This window comes from Pygoscelis adeliae, unplaced genomic scaffold (assembly GCF_000699105.1).
Source record: "Pygoscelis adeliae isolate BGI_AS28 unplaced genomic scaffold, ASM69910v1 Scaffold172, whole genome shotgun sequence".
Lineage (NCBI taxonomy): Eukaryota > Metazoa > Chordata > Aves > Sphenisciformes > Spheniscidae > Pygoscelis > Pygoscelis adeliae.
In genome coordinates this window covers 7,345,942-7,368,106 of record NW_008824338.1, presented here as the reverse complement: position 1 = coordinate 7,368,106, position 22,165 = coordinate 7,345,942, and the positions used below count along the sequence as shown (strand labels likewise).

Here is a 22,165-nt window from a genome sequence, read left to right as displayed (position 1 = left end):
CCTGATAAATGCTTTCATCTTAAAGGTTGTATTGCTACAATAACCCCAAAACTTAAAGCTGCTCCTTGAAACCTGTAGCCTGGCTAAAGAGATGAAGAGTGCCCTCTGACATTTCTAGGTTGCTAAAGAGCTCTCTCAGGTTCCAGTGCAAGAATTAAGATGCCCACATGCAGCTGTTCTGATCTGAATTGGAAATTACTGTAAGACGTTGTAAGTTTAAATGAATAGAGGGCAGTGCTACTCGAAAGAATTAGCTTTAGATTGAGATGAGACTGAACTCTGGGTGATGAGTCCCAACATTTTGTTCCTACCCAATTATAAAGTGTTTCTACAGGATCTTAGGAGGCAGAACTCTTATACTGCTATTTTCAGAAACAACAGAGGGTTTCACCTCCTCTGTCTGGGTATTTTACAGTTATAAAACTCCTAGGAGACTGGTAAAAAACTATCTATAGAGAGTAGGCTGAAAGTGGTGTGAGAAGCTAGCAATGACAACTGGTAGGATTTTGGCTTTGTGGAAAAAGTTTGTTTTGTAGAGATCCAAAAGAAAGTGGTTATGTTCTGAAAGTAGGTAGTGAAAGTGGCTGCGTACTGATTATGCATGTAAAAACAGTTGAAATAATGAACAATGTGAAAGGAGATGGGATGATACAAGCGGAAGAAGAATAGAATAAAGGACAAGGGAAGGGAGTGTGAGATGAACAAAGGTCGAGTTCTTGCTTTTATATCTAAGAATAGTAATCTGAGGCTTGTAGCAAACTTTAGCCGCTGTTTTAACCCAGCAGCTATTTAACACAAAAATATTTGTACACATGTAATGATTACAGTTAAGGCAGCCAGGAACTGTTCTTTCATTGCTTCTGGTAATGTGAAACAACTCCATTGATTTTCTTAAGATTTTAATGACTTCACTGCAGTTCTTCTGTTAAACTGCTATTCTAGTTTACAACCTTCTGTGTTTCCTGATCATCACCTGGATCATAGAAAAAATTTTAGTACTTATTTTTGACTGAGACCTTTGAAGCCATGCTTCCTTTCTGAAACTTTCAAAAGTGCAACCATGACAATTGCTTCCTAGGTGGGTACTATTGTATATGTCTGATATAATACATAGTTTGAATGCTGCAAGTCTGGCACAACATCTCAGAAGGAAGATAGAAAGGAAGACCTCTGACAGCAGAGGTCAACAAGGGTGATCTGAGGCTTTGAACAACAACTGTACAAGGAGATCCTAAGCAGGCTATGATTCTTTAGCTTGGAAAAGAGATGACTAAGGGGTTAGATAATAGAGGTCTGTAAAATTGTGACCAATGTTGTGAATGTAAGTAGGGAACAATTATTCTGTATTTCTTTTAGTGTTAAGAGGTAAAGGCTACCAAGTGAAATTCTCAGTTTTTTTCTGGAAGCTACATGAGTGTGCAGGGGAGGTGCCTGCTCAGTGCATCCTGTTCTCTTACTCTTCTCCAAACACTTGACCGCTGTTAGAGGTAAGATAGAAGGCTAGGTGAATTTTTGTGCTGGGCATATAATTGTTAGAATCTTAAATTTACAAGCACTGGAAATAGTTTGTAGACTGAAGGGCAAGTATAAGATTTGACCTTCCTTTTAGCTTCATTTTTAATGCTGGCTAGTTTTCAAATTCATGAGTGCCTTTAAACTTGCTTTAAAACATATTTGCCTCATATGGAATTACATGATAGCAGCAGCAGCCTTAGCTAATGCATTTATTGTTTTGTGGATTTATTAATCCTTATTTCCTGATATTTTTCTAAAATTCATCAAATATGCAGGATCTTAAGTTGCTTAAAACCCCAAGACAGAAAATGCTTATAAAAAAGAAGTTGTAGGTTCCAGTCAGTCTGACTTCAGTCAGTGCACATTGGCTATGGAATAGTTTAGGGGCAAGAAGAAAACTTGTGTTATTGTCCTGGTTGCAGCTGGGATAGAGTTAATTTTCTTCCTAGTAGCTAGTATAGTCCTGTGGTTTGGATTTAGGATGAGAATAATGTTGATAACACACTGATGTTTTAGTTGTTGCTGAGCAGTGCTTACACTAAGTCAGAGACTTTTCAGCTTCTCATACTGCCCGGCCAGCGAGTAGGCTGGAGGTGCACAAGAAGCTGGGAGGGAACACAACCAGGACAGCTGACCCAAACTGGCCAAAGGGATATTCTATAACATATAGTATCATCCTGAACAAAAACTGGGGGACGTTGGCTGGGGGGCGCAGCCGCTGCTCGGGAACTCTCTGGGCATCGATCAGCAGGTGGTGAGCGATTGTATTGTGCATCACTTGTTTTGTATGTTCTTTTATCATTATTACTATTTTCCCTTCCTTTTCTGTCCTATTAAATTGTCTTTATCTCAACCCACAAGTTTTACCTTTTTTCTGATTCTCTCCCCCATCCCACTGTGGGGGGAAGCGAACAAATGGCTGTGTGGTGTTTAGCTGCCTTCTAGGTTAAACCATGACAGTTATCCATTTTGTATTTGAAATGGTGGGTAGAAGCTCTTCTTCACCTCTTCCTGAACATGTTGCCTTCCTCTTGGGCTATAATAATCTACTTCCAGTTGACTGATCATATTGCTTTTTGCCTCTGTTTTTGGAAGATGTTCTCCCACCTTCTCTCAGCTTATCAGCTGAATAACCTGTCCTCCTCTATTCAGCTTTCTACTTCTCACAAGCTGTTTGAAATCTCTGCTAAGACCTCACTTTTGTCAGCTGTGCCTTTTGATATTGTTAGGACTGATGCATACCTCGGTTTCTGCCACCAATTTTAGAAGTTTCTGTATAATCCAAGAATACTGCAGAATCTGTGGTAGCCCTTCTGCCAGCTCGCTTTAGTTGTAGTAATAGCCAAGTTCAAATAAAGTGTAATGTCTTTACACGAAATGCACCCCACCATGAAACATTACTTGATCATAGGAACTTAACCTCTAGATCCTGCTGTTTAACTTCATTCTTTATATACACCTTTAGTTGCAGTGTCCTATTGTGGCACCATTTCACATCCCTGACTGCTTTACTTTCAACTAATTTCCAGCATAGCTAATTACAAGATGCGTTTGAAGGAGTGTCCAGTGGCTGACTCTTGGTGGGACTGAGGGCCGTTCTGTTCATTTCAGGTACTCTTTGGCACTGCTGATGGACAGGTTATTGTCATGGACTGCCATGGCCGAATGCTGGCCCACGTGCTCCTTCACGAGTCAGATGGCATCCTCAGCATGTCCTGGAACTACCCCAGCTTCCTGGTGGAGGACAGCAGCGAGAGCGACACGGACTCCGACGACTATTCCCCACCGCAAGGTAGTGTTGTGTGCACGTCTTTCTGTTTCAGCTTTGCAAGCGCTCACGAAGACATCTTGAATGCCAGGGAGTTGTCATGCTGTACTGAAACAGCAGGATGGCCACAGTTTCAAGCTGGTAGAGGCTGAAAGATGGTGCATTCCTGTGGAGGTAGCATGGGGGATGGAGCAGAGGGCTGGTACGGGAGAGTGGGTTCATCCCCAGCTCTGCCACCAGCCTCTCTGCGTGGCTTGCTGCAGGTCATACCTCATCTGTGCTGCTCTGCCTGTGCTTGCACAAATGAGATAACAACACAAAGTTTTTAGTGAGGGTGAGTAAAAAACACTAGATAGGGGCATATCAGGTTTCATTGATAAGCAGATGTGAGGTATTGCAATGGTCCACATATATGGAGGTAGTCAGAGTGCAGTCATAGAAGTTAATGCGTTATTACATAGATTCATGTGAAAAGACACCAGTACTATCAAATCGGAAAGTACTACATCTTTAATTTTAAAGAAATCCTGTGAGACAGAGATAATGCTCATCCTTATAGTCCCATCCTTGATAGTCCTGACATAAAGAGTTCAATAAATTCCATAGAAGGATTGGAGATGAAAATATTTCCTCCAATTACACAGGGTAGAAGGGTGACTGGAGCTGTCTGGAGTTACCAATTCCCTTGCTTCAGAGCACATTGCCAGTTGGAGGGTCAGGAAGAAATCCTTCCCTCCCCTTAAGTATAAATATAACTCATTGGGTGAAATGTTTTGGTTTTAAACTCTTTGGAAATCATCAATAGCAAAGATCTAGGAGGCCTAGGTATCCATGCACAGTCAGCCTCATCCTTCTTATGCAAGTAATGCTAATACTTCTTCTTGTTAATGCTGTTGATCGGTCTATAAGATCTAGGTAAGCTGTTTCTGTGTTTCAGTGTATAAAATCTGAACTAAATTAAGAACTAAATTAATATAACAGTGATTGTACAATGAAAACTTTAAATTCATAATAGCTAGAAATAATTCTGAATTTGCATCTCAGATCTGAACCACTGAATTGAGGACTCTTGCAGTTTTAACTCCAATTTTGATTCAGTCCAAAAATCTACCTTTTCCAGAATCATGTATATATATGTCAATATAATATGCATATGTATTTAACAAATAATGATAGAAGATAATGTGATCAACTGGTAAAATGTTAGCATCTTTTAAAACGGACTTTTGTTTTGGTTTTCTTGCCTCACTTTTGGTACTGGGTGAGATTTCTTACCTTAGAAGAAAAGAAACAAACTTCAAATTTCCTAGCAAGCTTCTAAAGCAAGACAGAGAACAACATTAAATTGGTTTTTCGAGATTCCAGTTGGAGGATGGTGAAGTTGCAGAGTACACAGATGAGAACTTAAATGATCCGAATATGCTAGCTTTTTCTGAGTCGATCAGGGTGTGGGTGGACTCGTTACAAGCCTACAAGCCTATTTGAATGATTACCCAAACATGGTGTGTTTTCTTTAGAGCAGATGCAGCATAAACCTCTCAAAGGTGACAAGCCTTTGACTCACACAGATGTGTAGGAAGGACTGGAAGTTTGATGGGTTTTTCTTATCAACTTATATGCACACAGAGATGCTAATTACTGGACATCTTTCTCCAAAATGCTTTCTGATCAGCTTCTTTACAAGTTCAGGCTTAACTGGCTGTGCCATTTTTGTTGACTGAAAAGATGCTGGTTGGGCCTTGAGAGGCACTTTATCAGGGGCCAGTGGCATCTCCTGTCAGAAATTGTAAACAAAAAGAGTTAAACAGTGAATGCTACAGATGGCGATATTGGTCATTAAGTATTTGAACAAGGGAATTTCAGTGAATGCTGAAAAACAAGCCCAGAGGAGCAGAGACTTTGCAGAAATGGTTTTTAAAGCCAAGTGTTCCATTTGGGCTCATCTCTACCTTTGAGTGCATTGGATCCTGTTATGCAGGATGGCAGGTAACTTCTCATGCTGCTGCCTAGCTTTTGACATTTAGAATACAGTAATTTGTGAAAGGTCAGTATGTTCTCTTAGACATTTTTATAACGTCTTATAATGTATCTAACAAATAGCTTTTAATGTAATTATATTGTTTATTACACTGGTTTTCAACTTGGGTCCCGAGGAAGCCTTCCAAAGCATTGGTTTTCAATTTGTGGACACTCTGGGGAGTTGACAGTGGAGAAAGATTGAAAACCACCACTGTAGAACATAATAGTATACGCATAAATCACTTTGGATGTACTGCAGTAAAAATACACAAAGTAAAAACATTGGGGTTTCAGAAAAACAGACAAACTAACTAGCTAAACCTGTTTTGCTTTTGCCCATAGATGTTGCAGAAATAAACAGGTAGTTTGAGGCTTGGAACCACTCCTGATGGCGGTAGGCTGAAGTACAGTGTATTTCAGCCTGGATGTAATTACTTCTGGTTGTTTGCCTTTTGCTCACTCCAGAGCCTTGTTTTTGCAGATGGGCCAGCTGCGTATCCTGTCCCGGTGCAGAACACCAAGCCACTACTTACTGTCAGCTTCACATCGGGAGACATCAGTTTAATGAACAATTATGACGACTTGTCTCCTACTATCATCCGCTCAGGGTTGAAAGGTACAAAAGGAAGCCATTTCACCCCCTTCCTATACTCTGATTTTCTTGTCTTTTTAATGATGTGTGTATAGGTTATGTTTTTGCAGTCGCCTCTGCTAATCCAGAAGCACTCGGCCACTGTTATTGCCATTTCCAGCAGTGACACCTGCTGGTGGAAGAGCAGCGCTTGGCCAATAGAGTTTTTGTGTTTGAAAAAATGTTTAAATTTTGGAGATCGTGGTTTTATGGCAGTTTTTCAGCTGAATGTGCTAATATGTTTATGCTTCTTTGTGTGAATGCCTTTGCTACGTAACACTTCCTTTGCATCTTTAATTCACAAGGTCTCCTCCCATGCTTTTGGTGACCAGGTATGAATCGCAATGCTGCTTTGATTCCCATAAATTTTGAAAACTTGCTAGAATTATTAATTATCAGGAGGCAAGTTATTCTGAGAGAAGGAAAATTCCACTGATTAATTACTATACGTCTTGCTAAGTGATGTGCATGAATGTTTGTATGATCAGTATTCCATGTAAAATCTTTAATTCACATTGAAATTTTTACTGTTCTTACCTATCAAAAAAGTTCCTTACTTTCCCAGCACTCTCAGTACAATTTACGGTGCTTTGCCTGCAGAGATGTTTTAATTCACTATGGCATATAAGCACATACTTAAATACAGGTTCCATTGATTCAGTTTCATCTCCACAGGTAAATTAGTTTTATATTAGATGAAAAAAAAAAAATTAAGCTGTTGGAGCAGACTCTTAGCTGTTCTTTAACAGTGGGATATTTTTGGCGAAAAGTTGCCCTAACATGAACCCAATAGTTTTTGGGTGATCCACTATGTAGGATAGTCTTAGGAGGTAAAAAAATCACCGTTGAGGTTTCTTTTCCGCTCCTGCTTCCATCTGTGCCAGCACAAGAAGTGCGTGGCTGGTAAAATGTACCGTCATGAGGCAACGCTATGATCCAGAAAACTTCTTCAGCCGAAAGGACACCTGAAGTCTGGGAAACTGGAACTAATTTAGAGAAGCTCTTGTGATATCCACTAACAGGTCTGCCCAGCATCTCGACAGTATTATAGTGATTAGGGTAAGGAGTAGTCTTGAGTTGTCATCTAGTCTAGCTTTCAGGTGGAAACAGTAGGAAAAACAAACCCCATCTTATTCTCTGTTTAGAGTTGCAGAGTTGTCTAGATAGTCTAGATAGAGTTGTCTCTATCTTGCTGAGGATGTCTATCCTGTTTCTCTGTCCCTATTGACTTTCACTAATGGAAGAAAGATCCCTTAATTACATCACCCTCCTCTAGCAAAATACTAATGTGCAAGCTAGAGTAGAAGTATTTCCATTAATTATAAACTGGACGACATCGTTTTCATCAGTAGACGAAGAATATACAACATCTTACTGGATTGGGAGTGTGTGTGAGACAGAGACAGAGAGAGGTGATTGGGATATCACTGTCTTGTTTTGAAGCATTGTACAGTGGAAAGTATTTTAAATATAGTTTTATATAGACATACACATTTTCTATATCTTCTTAGCAAATTTTTTCAAGTGACTGTAATTTTACTGTTTTTTATCATATGCAAGAATGTGCAAAACTACCCAGCTCAGGGTCCCCATCCTCTCCCGCCACTTGGTATTCTGCTGAAAGTGAATGAATGGTCTTCAGTATTCTGTGCGAGTCTTAATTCATGTGTTTCTGTTTGAAATCAGTAAGTATTGCTTTGTGGTCTCTGCAGCAGATGCCCTTGTCTTTATGGGCTGCTGTAGGCTACCCGATGTATTTTTAAAGTGGGCAACTACAAAACTGTTTCAAGCATTACCAATATATTTTTGCTGTTCTACTAGCTTTGCATAGCTGTCATTTTACTGGGAGTATTCATATTAAATTGATGCAGAAAAACATTTGCTGTTGGATGAGAATTTGATTATCCAAATACAAGTTCTTCTTTTCATCCAGCTTGAATGCTCCTGGAATTTTTATCAGTTCTAGTGGAGGTCCTGAACCTTTCAGTTGTACCCTTTCTTTTTTTACACTTTTTAACTCAGTGACTCTTTTTTGAACTGCATCTACTAGTTGTACTAGTTAGCTACAACTACTACCCGCAGAGCTATTGCACATTTAGAGTGCTATCTATTCAAGGTTTGCTGATATACATGCCTGTAGTGGCTGGCAAGTAGTTTTGAGCGATGGCTCTGATCCACTGATTCACTTGCAGACCGCTACCCTAGATGAAACCTCCATCTGATTTCTAATCTCTGTGCTTGTGCTGAGACCTAGTTATCAGTTGAGCTATTTTACGTCAAGGTTTGATAATCGTTGAAGACCCTGTTAGCAGTGCAAGCGTGCTGTAGAGCCACGCTGTCCCGGGGCGATGCTGCAGCCCGCATCCAGCCCTTCGCTGCCTTTGCAGCAGCCTAATTCTAGGAGTTTTGAGAGAGAGAGAGAAAACTGCTGGACACATTAATCACTCCTCTTCCTCTTGGTATGGGGATCGACTGAAAGTTTTACCTGAAGACATGTATCCCAGGGAGACTGTTTTTTCACTTTGGTAGCTGTGTAGTTAATCCAGTTACCAAAAGTGGAGTTGATCAGCTTGCCTCATTGATTTCTAACCTGCCTATCGTTATACTCTCTGAGAAAGATGAATAAATCACATTGTAGATTACTTAGAGGGCTGAGGACTAAGAGAAAAAAAGAGGCATACAATGCCTCACTGTGGAAAAATTCATAGAATCATAGAATCATAGAATGGTTTGGCTTGGAAGGGACCTTAAAGATCATCTAGTTCCAACCCCCTTGCCATGGCCAGGGACACCTTCCACTAGAGCAGGCTCAAAGCCCCATCCAGCCTGGCCTTGAACACTTCCAGGGAGGGGGCATCCACAGCTTCTCTGGGCAACCTGTTCCAATGCCTCACCACCCTCACAGTGAAGAATTTCTTCCTTATATCTAATCTAAATCGACCCTCTTTCAGTTTAAAGCCATTACCCCTTGTCCCATCACTTCATGCCCTTGTAAAAAGTCCCTCTCCAGCTCCCCACCTCTCTCAGCCTGTCTTCACAGGAGAGGTGCTCCAGTCCTCTGATCATCTTCGTGGCCCTCTTCTGGACTCGCTCCAACAGGTCCGTGTCCTTCTTATGTCGGGGGCCCCAGAGCTGAATGCAGTACTCCAGGTGGGGTCTTACAAGAGTGGAGTAGAGGGGGAGAATCACCTCCCTCGACCTGCTGGTCACGCTTCTTTTGATGCAGCCCAGGATACGGTTGGCTCTCTGGGCTGCAAGTGCACATTGCCAGGTCAGTGCTGAGCTTCTCATCAACCAACACCCCCAAGTCCTTCTCTTCAGGGCTGCTCTCAATCCATTCTCCGCCCAGCCTGTATTTGTGCTGGGGATTGCCCTGACCCATGTGCAGGACCTTGCACTTGGCCTTGTTGAACTTCATGAGGTTCACACAGGCCCACCTCTCAAGCCTGTCAGGGTCCCTCTGGATGGCATCCCTTCCCTCCAGCACGTCGACCACACTACACAGCTTGGTGTCATCAGCAAACTTGCTGAGGGTGTGCTCAATCCCACTGTCTATGTTGCTGACAAAGATGTTAAACAGCGCAAGTCCCAATACTGACCCCTGAGGGTCGTATTATTATTACAAAAATTATATTATAAAAATTATCTTGAGGAACATGCGTCTTGCCTCTGATATGTACAGAAGCATAATTCCCATGAGAAATATCAGAAAGTTGAAATAATACAAAACCATTTTAAATTGCACATAAAAGTCCCTGAAAATGACAAGTTGACAACTTGAAACAATTTTGAGATCCTTCCTGCCAACTCTCATTTCTCTCCTGCTTCTTCATTTGAAGACAGCTTCTCGCCCACAAATGTCTTCAAAAGGTTCTTGGCAGATCGAGCATCCCAGAGCACAAAAGTTTTGTCTTTACCTTCACTTCGTCTCAGCACAAAATAGCTGCCTTTTACCTCTGGTTTAAGAGTAAAAAGGTTTAAAGACTATCTCAGTATTCCTTGCACGTGCAAATCTGCCTCTGAAACACAAGCAGAAACACAAAATACTGGTTTAGTGGTCTTGTTGCAGTGTGACAAAGAGCTGGAGATACAAGGGTTTGAAATTAGCATCCCCAAATTAAGCTGTGGGCGTTCCTCATCATGAGGTGCCTGTAGGAGAAGTAACTGATATGTATATTCATATCCATTTATATGAGAGACTAAGCAATCCCTGTGTGCTTCTGGCAATCTCCTGCTAGACAGATGAGTAGATTTTCACGAGTCATGTGTCAAAAGAAAGCCTATGACATGGAGGCCATCTGTATTTCTGGACGAAAGTCCAAAAGTCTTTCTAGTTTGGTGTTATACTAAAATATAACTCTAATTTGAGTCATACTAAAAGTTACATTCACTGCCAGTGAGAACATAAGGCATTGCCAAATATGCTGCTTTTTTGCACTGTAGGCCTTTCCAGACAAATACTCTTTGCGGCTGTCTTAGTCAGTGAGGTTATTTATTTGCATATTAACTTAATTCCAGTTATTTACCCCAAAGATGTGCCTAGGATCTTCCACATCAGTTTTAACATCTCTAATAAATTCTTGTACTTAGGTACTTAGGAGCAACCACTGATTACATTCTAGACTCACCACAGAGAGAGAAAAATGAATGGGTTTTACACATTTTTTGCAATTTAGAAAACAAACAGGAAGAGTCATTCTCAGAAGTGCATATGTGGCATATTTGCTACTATTTCGATGAAAGGATTTAGGTTTCTAAGTACTTAAGTAACCTTTGAGAGCATGATTTAGCTGTTCAAGTCACTTTGCGGCATCTGGAAACGCTGTTCCTACTGATTCTAATCAGTAATTATTGCAAACTGTCTTTGCAATTTCAGATGTGGTGGTACAGTGGTGTACACAAGGGGACCTACTTGCAGTAGCAGGCATGGAGAAGCAAAGCCAGCTAGTTGACCTTGGCAATGGTTCCCTGTTGAAAAGCGCACTTGTCAAGTTCTACAATGTGCGCGGGGAACATATCTACACTCTGGAGACACCTGTGCAGGTAGGAGGTATTTTTTAAGTCAGTTCTCAATGCTTTGCTGACATGCTTTTCCCACATCAGCTCTTTGGCATAGACCTGCAATGCGAAACGGTTTACAAAACGTCCTGAACACATTCTAAAATATGATATAGATAAAAATGCACTATAAATGATAATTGTTTGCATTAAGGTAGACATCCAAGAGTTGCATCTGATTCTAAGGCCCACTGTGCTAGGTATTGTGCAAATATATAATGGGAAACAGTCTGTTTCCCAAAACCATTGGGCCATGAATGGGCAAGATAGAAAAAGGAAATTCTGCTGTTTTATGGATAAGTGGCTGAGGAGAAAAAACTGGATAACTTGCTTGACCTTGTAGCAGAACCAAGAACCGGACAAAAATATTCCAAGTCCAGTGTCATAACCACAAGATTATTCTCTCTTTGTTATTGCTATAATTTTCTAATGTACAATCAGTGGATCTGATGCAATATTTTACTTTTTATGGCATCAGATGGAGAAGGATGAATCAGAAAGTCTTGTTTCTGTTCCCACCTTCTGTACAGTCTTTCACTGTAACCTCGGTCATGTTACTTGACAAGTAAATGTCAACACATGGTCTGTGTTCTGCTTAGGAGCACAACATGCTTCATAGGTCTTCGCTGATACTTCAGAACCCAGCTGAATGTCACTTTACAGTTTATTTCATCTTCTGCAGAATAGGGATGACTTTGTTCTGATTTCTGACTGTACTAATGAAACTTAGTTAATTTATAATAGCTTTGAAATCTAAAAGTGAAGGAAAATGCTGTAGTTATGTTTACTTAATTATGTTTAATGATGATACCATTTATTATGATTTCTTTTTCAGTACCCTGATCTGGGATGGATACAAAAGGATGACGTAGTAAACCAGCTGCTAAGCTTTTGTGTTTGCTTATATTTAGCATTAACCTGTGCTTATTAACGTTAGCACTCTAATTTAGATAGAATTCTTTAGTTTTGTAATGTATGAAATAATGTTCTCTAAAGCCAACCTAAATATGTACAGTGACGTCTAATGCTGATTTAGGTGTCTAAAGGACTTACCCATACACACAGCTTTATTGTCTTAAACATAGCCCTTTCAGCTAAGTAGCACAGCCCTTTCCTCTCTGGATCGATTCTGGAAAAAACAATATTTATACCGGTGTTGCTTATTCCCGGACCAGGTAAAAACCAAACCTTGTTCTGTTACTTCAGTACCAGAATACTGTCTGTCCATGTTAGCTGTTGAACCAGTGTAACACCCTGGTGTCAAGTTGTGAGATCAAGCTGTGGTTTGAGCAGTGGAACTGGTGGGGTCAGGTTGCCTTAAGGTGTGCGTGTGTGCAGGCTTGTCTCATACTGCTCTCTCCCCCACTTTGTTCCCAATCGCCTCAAATGCCTTCATTTCCTCTAGTTCTCCCTATATCCCATCAACTTCTTTTCATATGTGCAGCTCTTCTTTCTCCTCCACTTAATCAACTGGGAGAAAGCACATATTGTGGCTGACGTGAGGGCTAACTATTCTGCTGTTACGTGAGTACTTATAGGACAACTGACAGGTCATACAGAACAAGTAACTGCCAAGTTCATACTGCCGTATTTCTCATAGTGAAAATATTAACATGAGGCTCTCTGCTCTTTCCAGTTGCTAATTTTCACTGCAACTGCAGCATTTTAGCATCATGGAGATTTCTTCCCCCTTTGTCAACCTCAGATGAAAAGCCAACAGCTTCATCAGTTGTAAACCAGGTTGGAAGTGAAGGTTGGGGAGGTGGCAACCACCAATTAATAACGCAATCATGGAGTCTCATTTCCTTAGGAAACCAGGGTAAAATAACATTCAAACTGATGTATTTATGCTTATTAAAAAACTGTGTGCATAAACCTGCCTAAAATTAGAGCCACGCCTCTTCTCTCATTAGTTAGTGTTTATTCTCTTTATTTAGTGCATTTAAATTCCTATTTACTCAGCTGCAGGAGGAAGTGAGGGGGTCTTTCAGAAGGACACCTGTATCTGCTCATGTGGACTTTATGCTTCTATGTATTTGAATGCTGGTCTAACGGTATTACCAGCTAAGTGACAGGTATGCTAGAACATTGCTAAGTATTTGGTTTACTAATAAAACCAGATAAAAAATGCTGTCCCCCCAAAAATTGCTAGTAACTTTTGTTATTCTGTGTCTCTGCTCCAAAGATGTATATGCAAAGATGACAGAGTGCGTCGGTGGTCCCAATAATTTGTCTGATGACAAATTCATCAGAGTAAATTAATTAGTTTTCTGTACCATGACAGTCAGCCTTGTAATGGGATTTTGTAAAATTCATCATTGGTTACTGAAGAAAAGAATTGAAGAAAAGAATTTCCTCATCTCTAACTCTTCTGATAAAACTGTCTCTTCTGAAGCAAGCAAATGTGTGACTGGAAAAGCACGTTTATTCTAAATGAGCATTGTTCTGAACATAAAGGTCAAAAAAAGTAAAGCACAACGAACATAGAAAATAGTGGATTACAGGTGCAAAACTAATTTTCCATGTGGTTCTCTGTCCCAATTCTTTGATAAAGCAGATGTCTGAAAATTTTATCAGTAAAATATACTGAACTGTTTTTGTTTCTGCTGTTTGTCTCTCCTGTCTTTGGTAGGATATTCAGGAAACAAGAGATTTTATAGCTTAAAACAAAACTCAGTCTAAAACTGACATCGGATTTATACGCAACTTGGCTGGAATGTTACCTAACATAAAGTCACTGCAAACCCCAAGGTAGAATAGATTTGGGTACTGCAGGTTACTCATCTTGATGATGACTGTTGTCATGGATCCCTTCAAGGTGTTTTATATGCCACCTTCTCCTCCAGCTTTAGTATGGTTTTGGCATCCTCTGTCTCATTTGATTAACTCGCTTAAGCTCTTACCTTCAGTGTAGGATTTTATGGTTCATAAACCTAGTTTGATGACTATAAAACCCTAGATAGGGAAATCACACTCGTTTAGAAGTATCCAACAAAGCTTCAAGAAGAGTTTATTTTCTTACAGAAAGAGAAACAAGAGCAACAGTTTAGAACTAGCTGGTGAAACATTTTTGGAATATCAATACGGACCTTGATGTTTTCCATATAGGCCGTAAGATCATCTCTGACTGCTGCAGAAATGGGTCACGATCAGGAGTGGAAAATGGAGACACTTGTCTAAGCAAAGACTCATTCTGCTAAAATGAAATCTCATTGTTGTATTGAAACCTAAAAAAGAAAATAAAGTTACTGTAGAAACAGGGTATAAGGAACGTCTGCAAATCAAATAAGAGTTTGCTGCATGAAAAATCATATAAGGCCACAGCAGGGTAATTTCTGTCCCCGTCAGTCTTCTTTGTTTTTATCACCATCAATTCTTACTAGTTAATATTATTCCCACTGTAAATATGGGGAACAGAAGAATGAAGAAGTTCCGTTACTTTCCAGCAGCCATCCATGAATGCTGTGGCAGTACAGAGATGTGCACACACAGTTCACAAGAGCTGGTTGGGCACTGCAGCCGTTGCACCTTCCAGCTTCTCTCTGAAAAAAGCAGAGGGAAAAATGCATGTCTCCACATCAGCAGTCTAAAGTGGGAGAAAGCAGGCAACGTATGTCGGAGTTTTACTTACACATACCATTCACTAGATACTATTTTGCAGTTGGGTTCTTTCTCCTGAGAAGAATCCTGCTTGTTGCTGAGCTTTCTGCCCTGGAATACCATTTTTATTTCATTACCAGTGGGACTCCAAGTGCCAGCAGACAAGGGATTAGTGCAAGCAGCAGGCAGGCCCCATGGCTCAGGATTTCTGAGCTCAAGGCAGGCAGCAAGAATCAGCTTGAACAGTGTTTTCATTGGCTGAACTGCATACAAGTGAGGAAAGGTACATAAATTATGTTCTCTCCTGTAAGAGAGACAGATGAGTGACTTATAAGAAGCAACCACAGAGCTTGAGCAGGAATATCCATTCCTGCGTGCTTTTCTAAGGGGAGTCGACACCCCACCTGCAGGTACAGATTTGAGTAGATGTAGCTGACTTTGAAGCCCACGCTGAAAAAAATGGCAAAAGAGCTCCTCGTTGGCCACTTTCTGAGATGTGTTTTCAGTCAATATTTCTCCTGATAAAGCATCTCATTTTTTTGTCCTTTAGCCAGTTATTTCTGATATATAATTGTCAGAGAGCTGAATCCTATCTATGTGTAGAAGTTCAAGGGGTTTTCCAGGATTTTTTTTTTCCTACATGTTTGTATTTAAACCCTGGAATTCATTCAGGTATTTACAGTTTGTTCTGAGATTTTTCAAAACCTGATGGGATTTTTATATGCAAAGTGAGATTAGAAATTATCATTAGATGTTATATTTGTAGCTGCATTTCCTTGTTCCTAGCAGAAAAAACCAAGTGTGCAAACATGGAGACTAAAATTCTTCTGTGCTAGAACCTGCTTGTTCATTTTCTAACAGGTGCGATATGGGTATCAACAACTTTTTTCCTTCCATTTTTTGCTAAAACAACGCAAATAAGTGGATGCTTTATAAGGAGCAATACTTTTGCATTGGATGTTGGAGTTCAATTGTTTTTTCTCAGCAGAGTTTAGAAGGAAAGCTGTGGCCAGCTCATAACTGACTTGCTGCAGTAATTGATTCATATCCCTTGTCCTTCAAGGGGAAGAGAAGCATAGTTTTTGAAAAATATTATTGGAGCAGTACATTTAAAGGTCAGGTCAGATCTGGCATTTGGATGACCTTTATTTTTCCAAGCCTGTAATGACAGGGTAATTTTCCCTGAACCTTCACATCTTAAACCTTAGCCCTTCACCGTAAACGAAGTATTGCTGGATATTAGGCTTGAGGAGTACTGGGGGACCGACCATTCCACAGAAAAGGAAGGCAAGGCGTGTCTGGTGAATCAGTAAGCAAAGAGAAATCAGTATGGTACAAGCGCTCTTTGATGAGATTGAAAATACTAAGATTAAAACACGTGAGGTGTGTGAGGAGACTAAATCTACAGATGTAGGAGTAGAAATGTTGTGATTTACAAACAGTACAACACTTGTAGGTATTGGGTGCATGTATTTAAATATGCACCGACTCACATATTGTTTACATGAAAACACATAAACAGAATATAAGTGAATCAGATGTTCAGAGGTTTAGAAGATAGCTGAACTATGGTTGCCTGTTGGGAAACTGCGGTGAAATCATGCAGTGAGGCAATGTATTTCGACTTCTAACTTTCTAGCCTTCCCCAGCTCCACAGTGCTGTGTTGCCAGAGGTCCCACCCAGTGTTTCAAAGTTCCTGAAAAACCTGTTCCTTGGGAATATGTTTAAGATTGCAAAGGTTCTTGCACTGGTGCTATCTGTATCTCTGCTGTTCTCTGCATGCGGCGGTAACCTGAGGAGAGAAGTGGTTTCATTTGACTCTATTTGGATGAACAGAGGCCTATCTGGGTGTGATATATTGGTTATAATAGCTGCGATGCTAGACTTCATGGTAGGGCTATCTGGGTGTGCTGTATTGGATTATGATAGCTGGGATATTAGACTTCTCTTCTGGCATTAAACTCTATCCAATAAATAAACATTTGCGTGCTAAGTCACATGCTTGTTTGTTCCTTCACCGTATTTATAGGTAAGCTTTCGTTGATTCAAGCTGAACAGAAGGATGCGGTTTGGATCCCATGCTCAGTTAACGCTCAGATAGATAGTTATGCCCATGCTGGGTTTCAGCTCTTGGGGAAATCAGGGACACTTCTACTGGTGCCTTTTTCAGGCTGTCTTATAGTAGATGTGGCAGGTACCTAACTTGTGTCAGTGCCTTTTCAATTGCATGTATTTTGCAAGCAGCTTGAACACTCTCATTACTGCCAGACAGTGTGAGGGCTGAGCCACACTCTCCAATCATGAAGATACCAATCAGTCAGGGATACTTTATGTGATTTCTCACCAAATTTAAGGCTCTGTCCCACAGATTACGGTTATGACAAGCCATGTAATTATTGATGGTACACAAAGGATTTCTCAACTCTTTTGAAGTTCTCCACTACAAAATGCCTTTCGTAATTACTGTGAAAATCACAAGGTTCGCATGTTTCTGCTTTCTATTTGCATATCAGTCAGCCTAAAGGTTTGTGCCTCTGTGGAAGTGTGCATGTGTGTGTGGTGTTGCCTAGATGTAATGAAAATGAAGCTTCTTCATTCCTCCCACTTTAAAACCAGTAATTTCCTTGAAATTTAAATCTAGGATAAGATGACATGGGAGGGAAGATCTTTTCTCTGAAAAAGTTGTTTCGTCCAACCCTTTATCTCGGTGATAGACATTGATATATTGCTGTGCAGCTGCATTTTGCTTCATCTCATTCACATAAAAACATCTTGTCCCAGTTTCTCACCTTTAAGCATCTTGAATTTGTAACTGAAGGGAAAGCTTTTTTCCCCAGACTAGATTAGTAACTTCTGGGCTGATCTAACCCAGCTGTCTGGGTACCGTATTACTAGAGAGGAGTGGATAAAAGTTACTACTGATGATGCCTTGACCTTTATCTTCTGTATAGTTAATTATTGTTTGGTGCATTTTGTGAAGAGCAAAGATATTCCAAAGAGACCCTGACCTTTCAGTAAATACAGTTCATAATTTAGATGAAAAACACATTTGCTTAAACTTTTGAGTGTCACGGATTGTGAAGAGAAGGGAGACCTTCACAGGAAGGAGTAAACCTTTTGTGGTTCACAATTACAGCCTGCTGCACGGTATTCTTCATGGAGTGAGAGTTTCTTCTTTACTCTGTGTTGTTTATTTGTAGAGATAGCAGCTGCGGGATTGAAATTCCGTACAGTATGTGTATATATGCAAATACAGATGCTTTGTAACACAGAAAGCAAGAGATGACAGGTGGATGCAGCTAACGCTCATGAAGGGTAAAAGTAATAGTGATAGGGCTATAAGAGGTCACAACAGACTGGTGCTTTACATGAAAAAGATGGGGTTTAGAAATAGAGTTGAGAGAGCTCCTTGCAAGCACAACTCAGTATTCTCACAACTCTTAATGTTCATGCAGCAGGGAATAATGTCCAAAGCAGCATTTGAGTTGTTTATTGTTATTCTGCTCCGCATTCTGACACTTAGTACCAGTCACCCCTGACTCTCTCTGTTTTTACTGTCATGAATTTAGACGTTTCTGAGTGTAGACAAGCAGAAGACAAAAGGCCATTCTCTGTTTTGTTCCTGGTGCTCTTTCACAGTTCAGCTTCTCTGGGAATAGTCAAAAGAGACACTGTGCAGCAGAAGACTCAGTGCAAGACAAGAAAGCCAATTGGGTTTTGTCCACTAGTTTACTAAGTGTCTCTGGGCATATAATTTAACTTTTCAGTTTTAAAATGTGAGCCGTTCCCAGTGGATGAGGATTGATTAGACGACTGAAAAAATCATCTGGGTAGGGCATCAGAAGATCCTGCTTTTTAATGCTGTGTGACTTTAAAGTCACTTATCCTATCTAGGTAATGAATTTGATAGACAATTCCTTGTGTGAAGAGCTTTAAGCCTTGTGAGTAAAAAGCACTGTATAAACATCAACCACTGTACTGATAATTTCAGATGTTCACATTCTTCTCCCTTTTTGTGGGCAATAGCATGCACTTTTAAGTTTCTGGAAGACTTAGGGTAACATGATCGGTGCTGAATTCATGTGATCACTTGCTGTGCAACTATCTTGGAGAAAGTGCAGTCTCTTCTAAAGTTGTATCCTTTCCCTCTCCATGCAGCGTCCCATCATCTCGATCTGTTGGGGTCACAGGGATTCGCGCCTGCTGATGGCTTCCGGACCTGCATTATACGTCGTCAGAGTCGAGCACAGGGTCTCCAGTCTGCAGCTGCTGTGCCAGCAGACCATCGCTAGCTGTCTGCGGGATGACAAGGATATCAGCAAACTGACCCTGCCCCCTCGGCTCTGCTCGTACCTCACCACTGCCTTTATACCAACAATCAAGGTAAAATGAAAGAAACGTGTGTGTGTGTGTGAGGAAGAGGAAAGGGTTGCTTGATTTCCACCCCCATGGTGCTCCTAAGTGACAATGGTTAAATTATAAGATATTATAATTAACATAATTATCATTTTAAAAGCTTGATTAAGGGTCATTCCTGTCCTCTTCAAGAGCCCACTGATCCATTTGGTGCCTATTAAAATCTGAAAAGAAGGCTCACACATGTTGATCTGCATTATTCCATGGGGATGGCCTTCCCAAGGACATCCCAAGGGTAAAATATGCTGGTGACTCCCAAAGATTTCTGAAGAAGCTCATGCTGACAATACTGTGTCACGGTTATAGGAGACATTCACAGTGGTAAAACTGTTGCCTCCCTACTTGTTACATGAGTTCTTATACTGCCAGGAAAGTTATACTTAAGACCTGTGGCTGCCCAATTATTTCTACTGACAGTGAGTTCTGCTAACCTTACTGCTCCAACAGTGCTATGAAGAAAAGAACCAGATATTATGCTTTTTCCTGTACCACTAACAGAGCCATCTGCTCAACCCCTTTGTTTCATGGTTTTGCCCTCAGTCATATCTCAGGATTTCCGAACTCTTTATCGCAGCCTATAAACCAGAGCATTAGCTGGTAAATGCCCTACATTCAAACATATATTTTTGTGTTACGTATTTTTTGTCTATGTGTTACAGCATTCTCTTGAGCCAGTTTCAGGTCCTTGTTAAAACAATGCAGAGCTAGAATAACTAATTTGAAACCAGTGGAGTTGGCCCAGCTCAAATGAGAACAAATTATGCCTATAAAATAATGATTCAGCACAGTTCCCTTTGGGTACTGCTAATCAGGGCAGTTTGTGCCACTGTGAAACATTTCATTTGCCAGAGAAGAATAAATGCCTTGCTGTAACCATAACTCCTCTATCTCCAAAGATGCATGGTTGTTTCTAGCATGCCTACTTCTCCCCAAGATGCTTTCTGTGTTGTCCCAGAGCCACCCCTGCAGCTCTCTAGAGCATCAGTGACACTTAGCTGTTAGGGAAGGCAGGGGAGGGGAGGGCATGGGCTGGGCTGGGCTGGGATGGGCTGGGCTGGGCTGGGATGGGCTGGGATGGGTTGGGATGAAGGCAGCAGTTGGCTCTAGCAAGGCTGGGAGCTATGACGGGGATCAGAGGGGCAGAGGCAGTACAGGGGCACGTCATTGCCGACCCTTCTGTCACCTCCTAGAGTGGATGCTGGGGTGGGGAGCTGTCACAGGGCTGCATAGCTGAAAGGCTGAAGCAGGGTTCCCAGAAGCCACATGCCCCTACTGTTTCATGGGTGTTCCTGGAGCCTCCTCAGCACTGCTTTATACTTTACCCTAGCTCTCCCCCAGCCACATACTCCCACCTACATTGTCAGCCATGCCTCCAGTGCCTGGCAAGGCACCCTCTTCCCTGCATACATTCCTCTTTCCCCTCCATCTTGAGGACTACATTATAGATCATTCCTCAGCCCGTATCCATCTCGCCAGGTTAAGGAGGCTCCTTTTTTCCCCTACTTTTTTTTTTCTTGTACTTTCATTTTGAAAGAAACTGTTGACTTACACACGTTAGTAGTATTTGTGTCATACAGACTATATTGTCCTAGATGAAAGCAGTCCAACTGCTTTAGGACTGAGCTTTTCATGGATTAATACAGTGTGCTGGCAAGCAGGGGAAAGTAACCCACCATGAACTTTGTGCTCGTATTTCTCCACACTGCACGCAAATAGGCCCTTAGCAAAGATGGGTCATGTGCTTGGAAGTGATATAAGAAGTACAAGCTTCTTCCAGAGCTGAAAGCATTGTAGCATAGTGGCACAGCATGTACCAATACTAACCAGGAATGGGAACCTGAGTGACCAAGTTCACCTGGAGGGCCAGCAAGAGACAAGATACTCTGAGGCTTAGACTTGACCACATTACCCAAGTTAAAAGAGAAGTTTGTGATAGAGCTGGGACTTGAATACAGGTTTTTTGTCTAATTCAGTGCTTTAACCACAGGTCCAACCTTCCTTTTTGATGTAACTAGTTTTAGTTGTCTGTGTACAGCTGCTTTTGACCTGACTAAATAATACACAGCCACTCTGTCCTGCATGTGAGTCCTGCATAACTCACGCAGTAACCTGTACTAATCTTGACGTGCCAAGTTCAAATTCAGTTAGTTGTGTTGGGATTAAGTCACCACAGAAAAAAAAAAACAATAACCTATAGGAAACTTTCTCTTTTCTTCCTTCATTTAACCAAGCCTCCTATCCCAGACCCAAACAATATGAGAGATTTTGTCAGCTACCCAACAGCTGGTAATGAACGGCTTCACTGCACGATGAAGCGGACAGAAGATGACCCAGAGGTCGGTGGTCCATGTTATACTCTGTACCTGGAGTACCTTGGGGGACTGGTGCCTATCCTGAAAGGGCGTCGTATCAGCAAGTTGCGGCCAGAGTTTGTCATCATGGATCCTAAAACAGATGGAAAAGCAGGTAGAATTGAATTGTTGCTCTGTATAAAAAAATATTTAGAAATATCAGATATTAAATCCTCAAGAGTTAAAATCTGTATATGCAGTATGGAAGGTGGCATCTGATTTTTTTTTTTCTGATGTGAAAAAAATCTTTAGCATGACCTAGGCTCAAGCTTCTGAAATTATACCATGTCTTCTGTTTTACAAAAGGGAACTTCTTGTATTTTGAATAGTGGGGAATAGATTGCTAATTAGTAGCAAATATTCTTTAGTCTCAATTTTGAAGTCGATTGAATGCTATTCACCCCTCTGAATCATGTTTACCTGAGTTCAAACCATTGGAAATTTGGAGTTTATACTAGGCAGGGTGAAGAACGGTTAATTTTCTCTGCATAGTTTTATCTCAGCTACTGCCTGTGGATCAGATTTATGCTTCTGATGACTGATAGTTGTAATTGATATCAGTTTTCTGAAGCAGCACTTACATTTTCTGGGGCCTGTCTTGATAGATGAAATCTATGGAAACAGCTTGATTTCCACTGTGATTGACAGCTGCAACTGCTCGGACTCCAGCGACATCGAACTGAGTGATGACTGGGCAGCAAAGAAATCTCCCAAAATTAGTCGAGCTAGCAAATCACCCAAACTCCCCAGGTAATAATTTCTTGGATATTTCTTCTTCTTTTTCCCCAAATTTTCCCCTTTGCCTC

The 22,165-nt window shown here is 40.9% G+C and overlaps 1 protein-coding gene across 1 annotated transcript in view; it reads left to right on the top strand.

Annotated features, from left to right (window-relative positions):
• The window catches only part of TULP4 (tubby like protein 4), a 126,774-nt gene that overhangs the window by 84,269 nt on the left and 20,340 nt on the right, over positions 1-22,165 (top strand). Inside the window, exons 4-9 of the mRNA XM_009319163.1 lie at positions 3,127-3,307; positions 5,784-5,918; positions 10,810-10,976; positions 18,751-18,975; positions 21,240-21,474; positions 21,965-22,109. Coding sequence (XP_009317438.1) covers positions 3,127-3,307; positions 5,784-5,918; positions 10,810-10,976; positions 18,751-18,975; positions 21,240-21,474; positions 21,965-22,109 — 1,088 coding nt within the window. The remainder of the gene's footprint in view (positions 1-3,126; positions 3,308-5,783; positions 5,919-10,809; positions 10,977-18,750; positions 18,976-21,239; positions 21,475-21,964; positions 22,110-22,165) is intronic.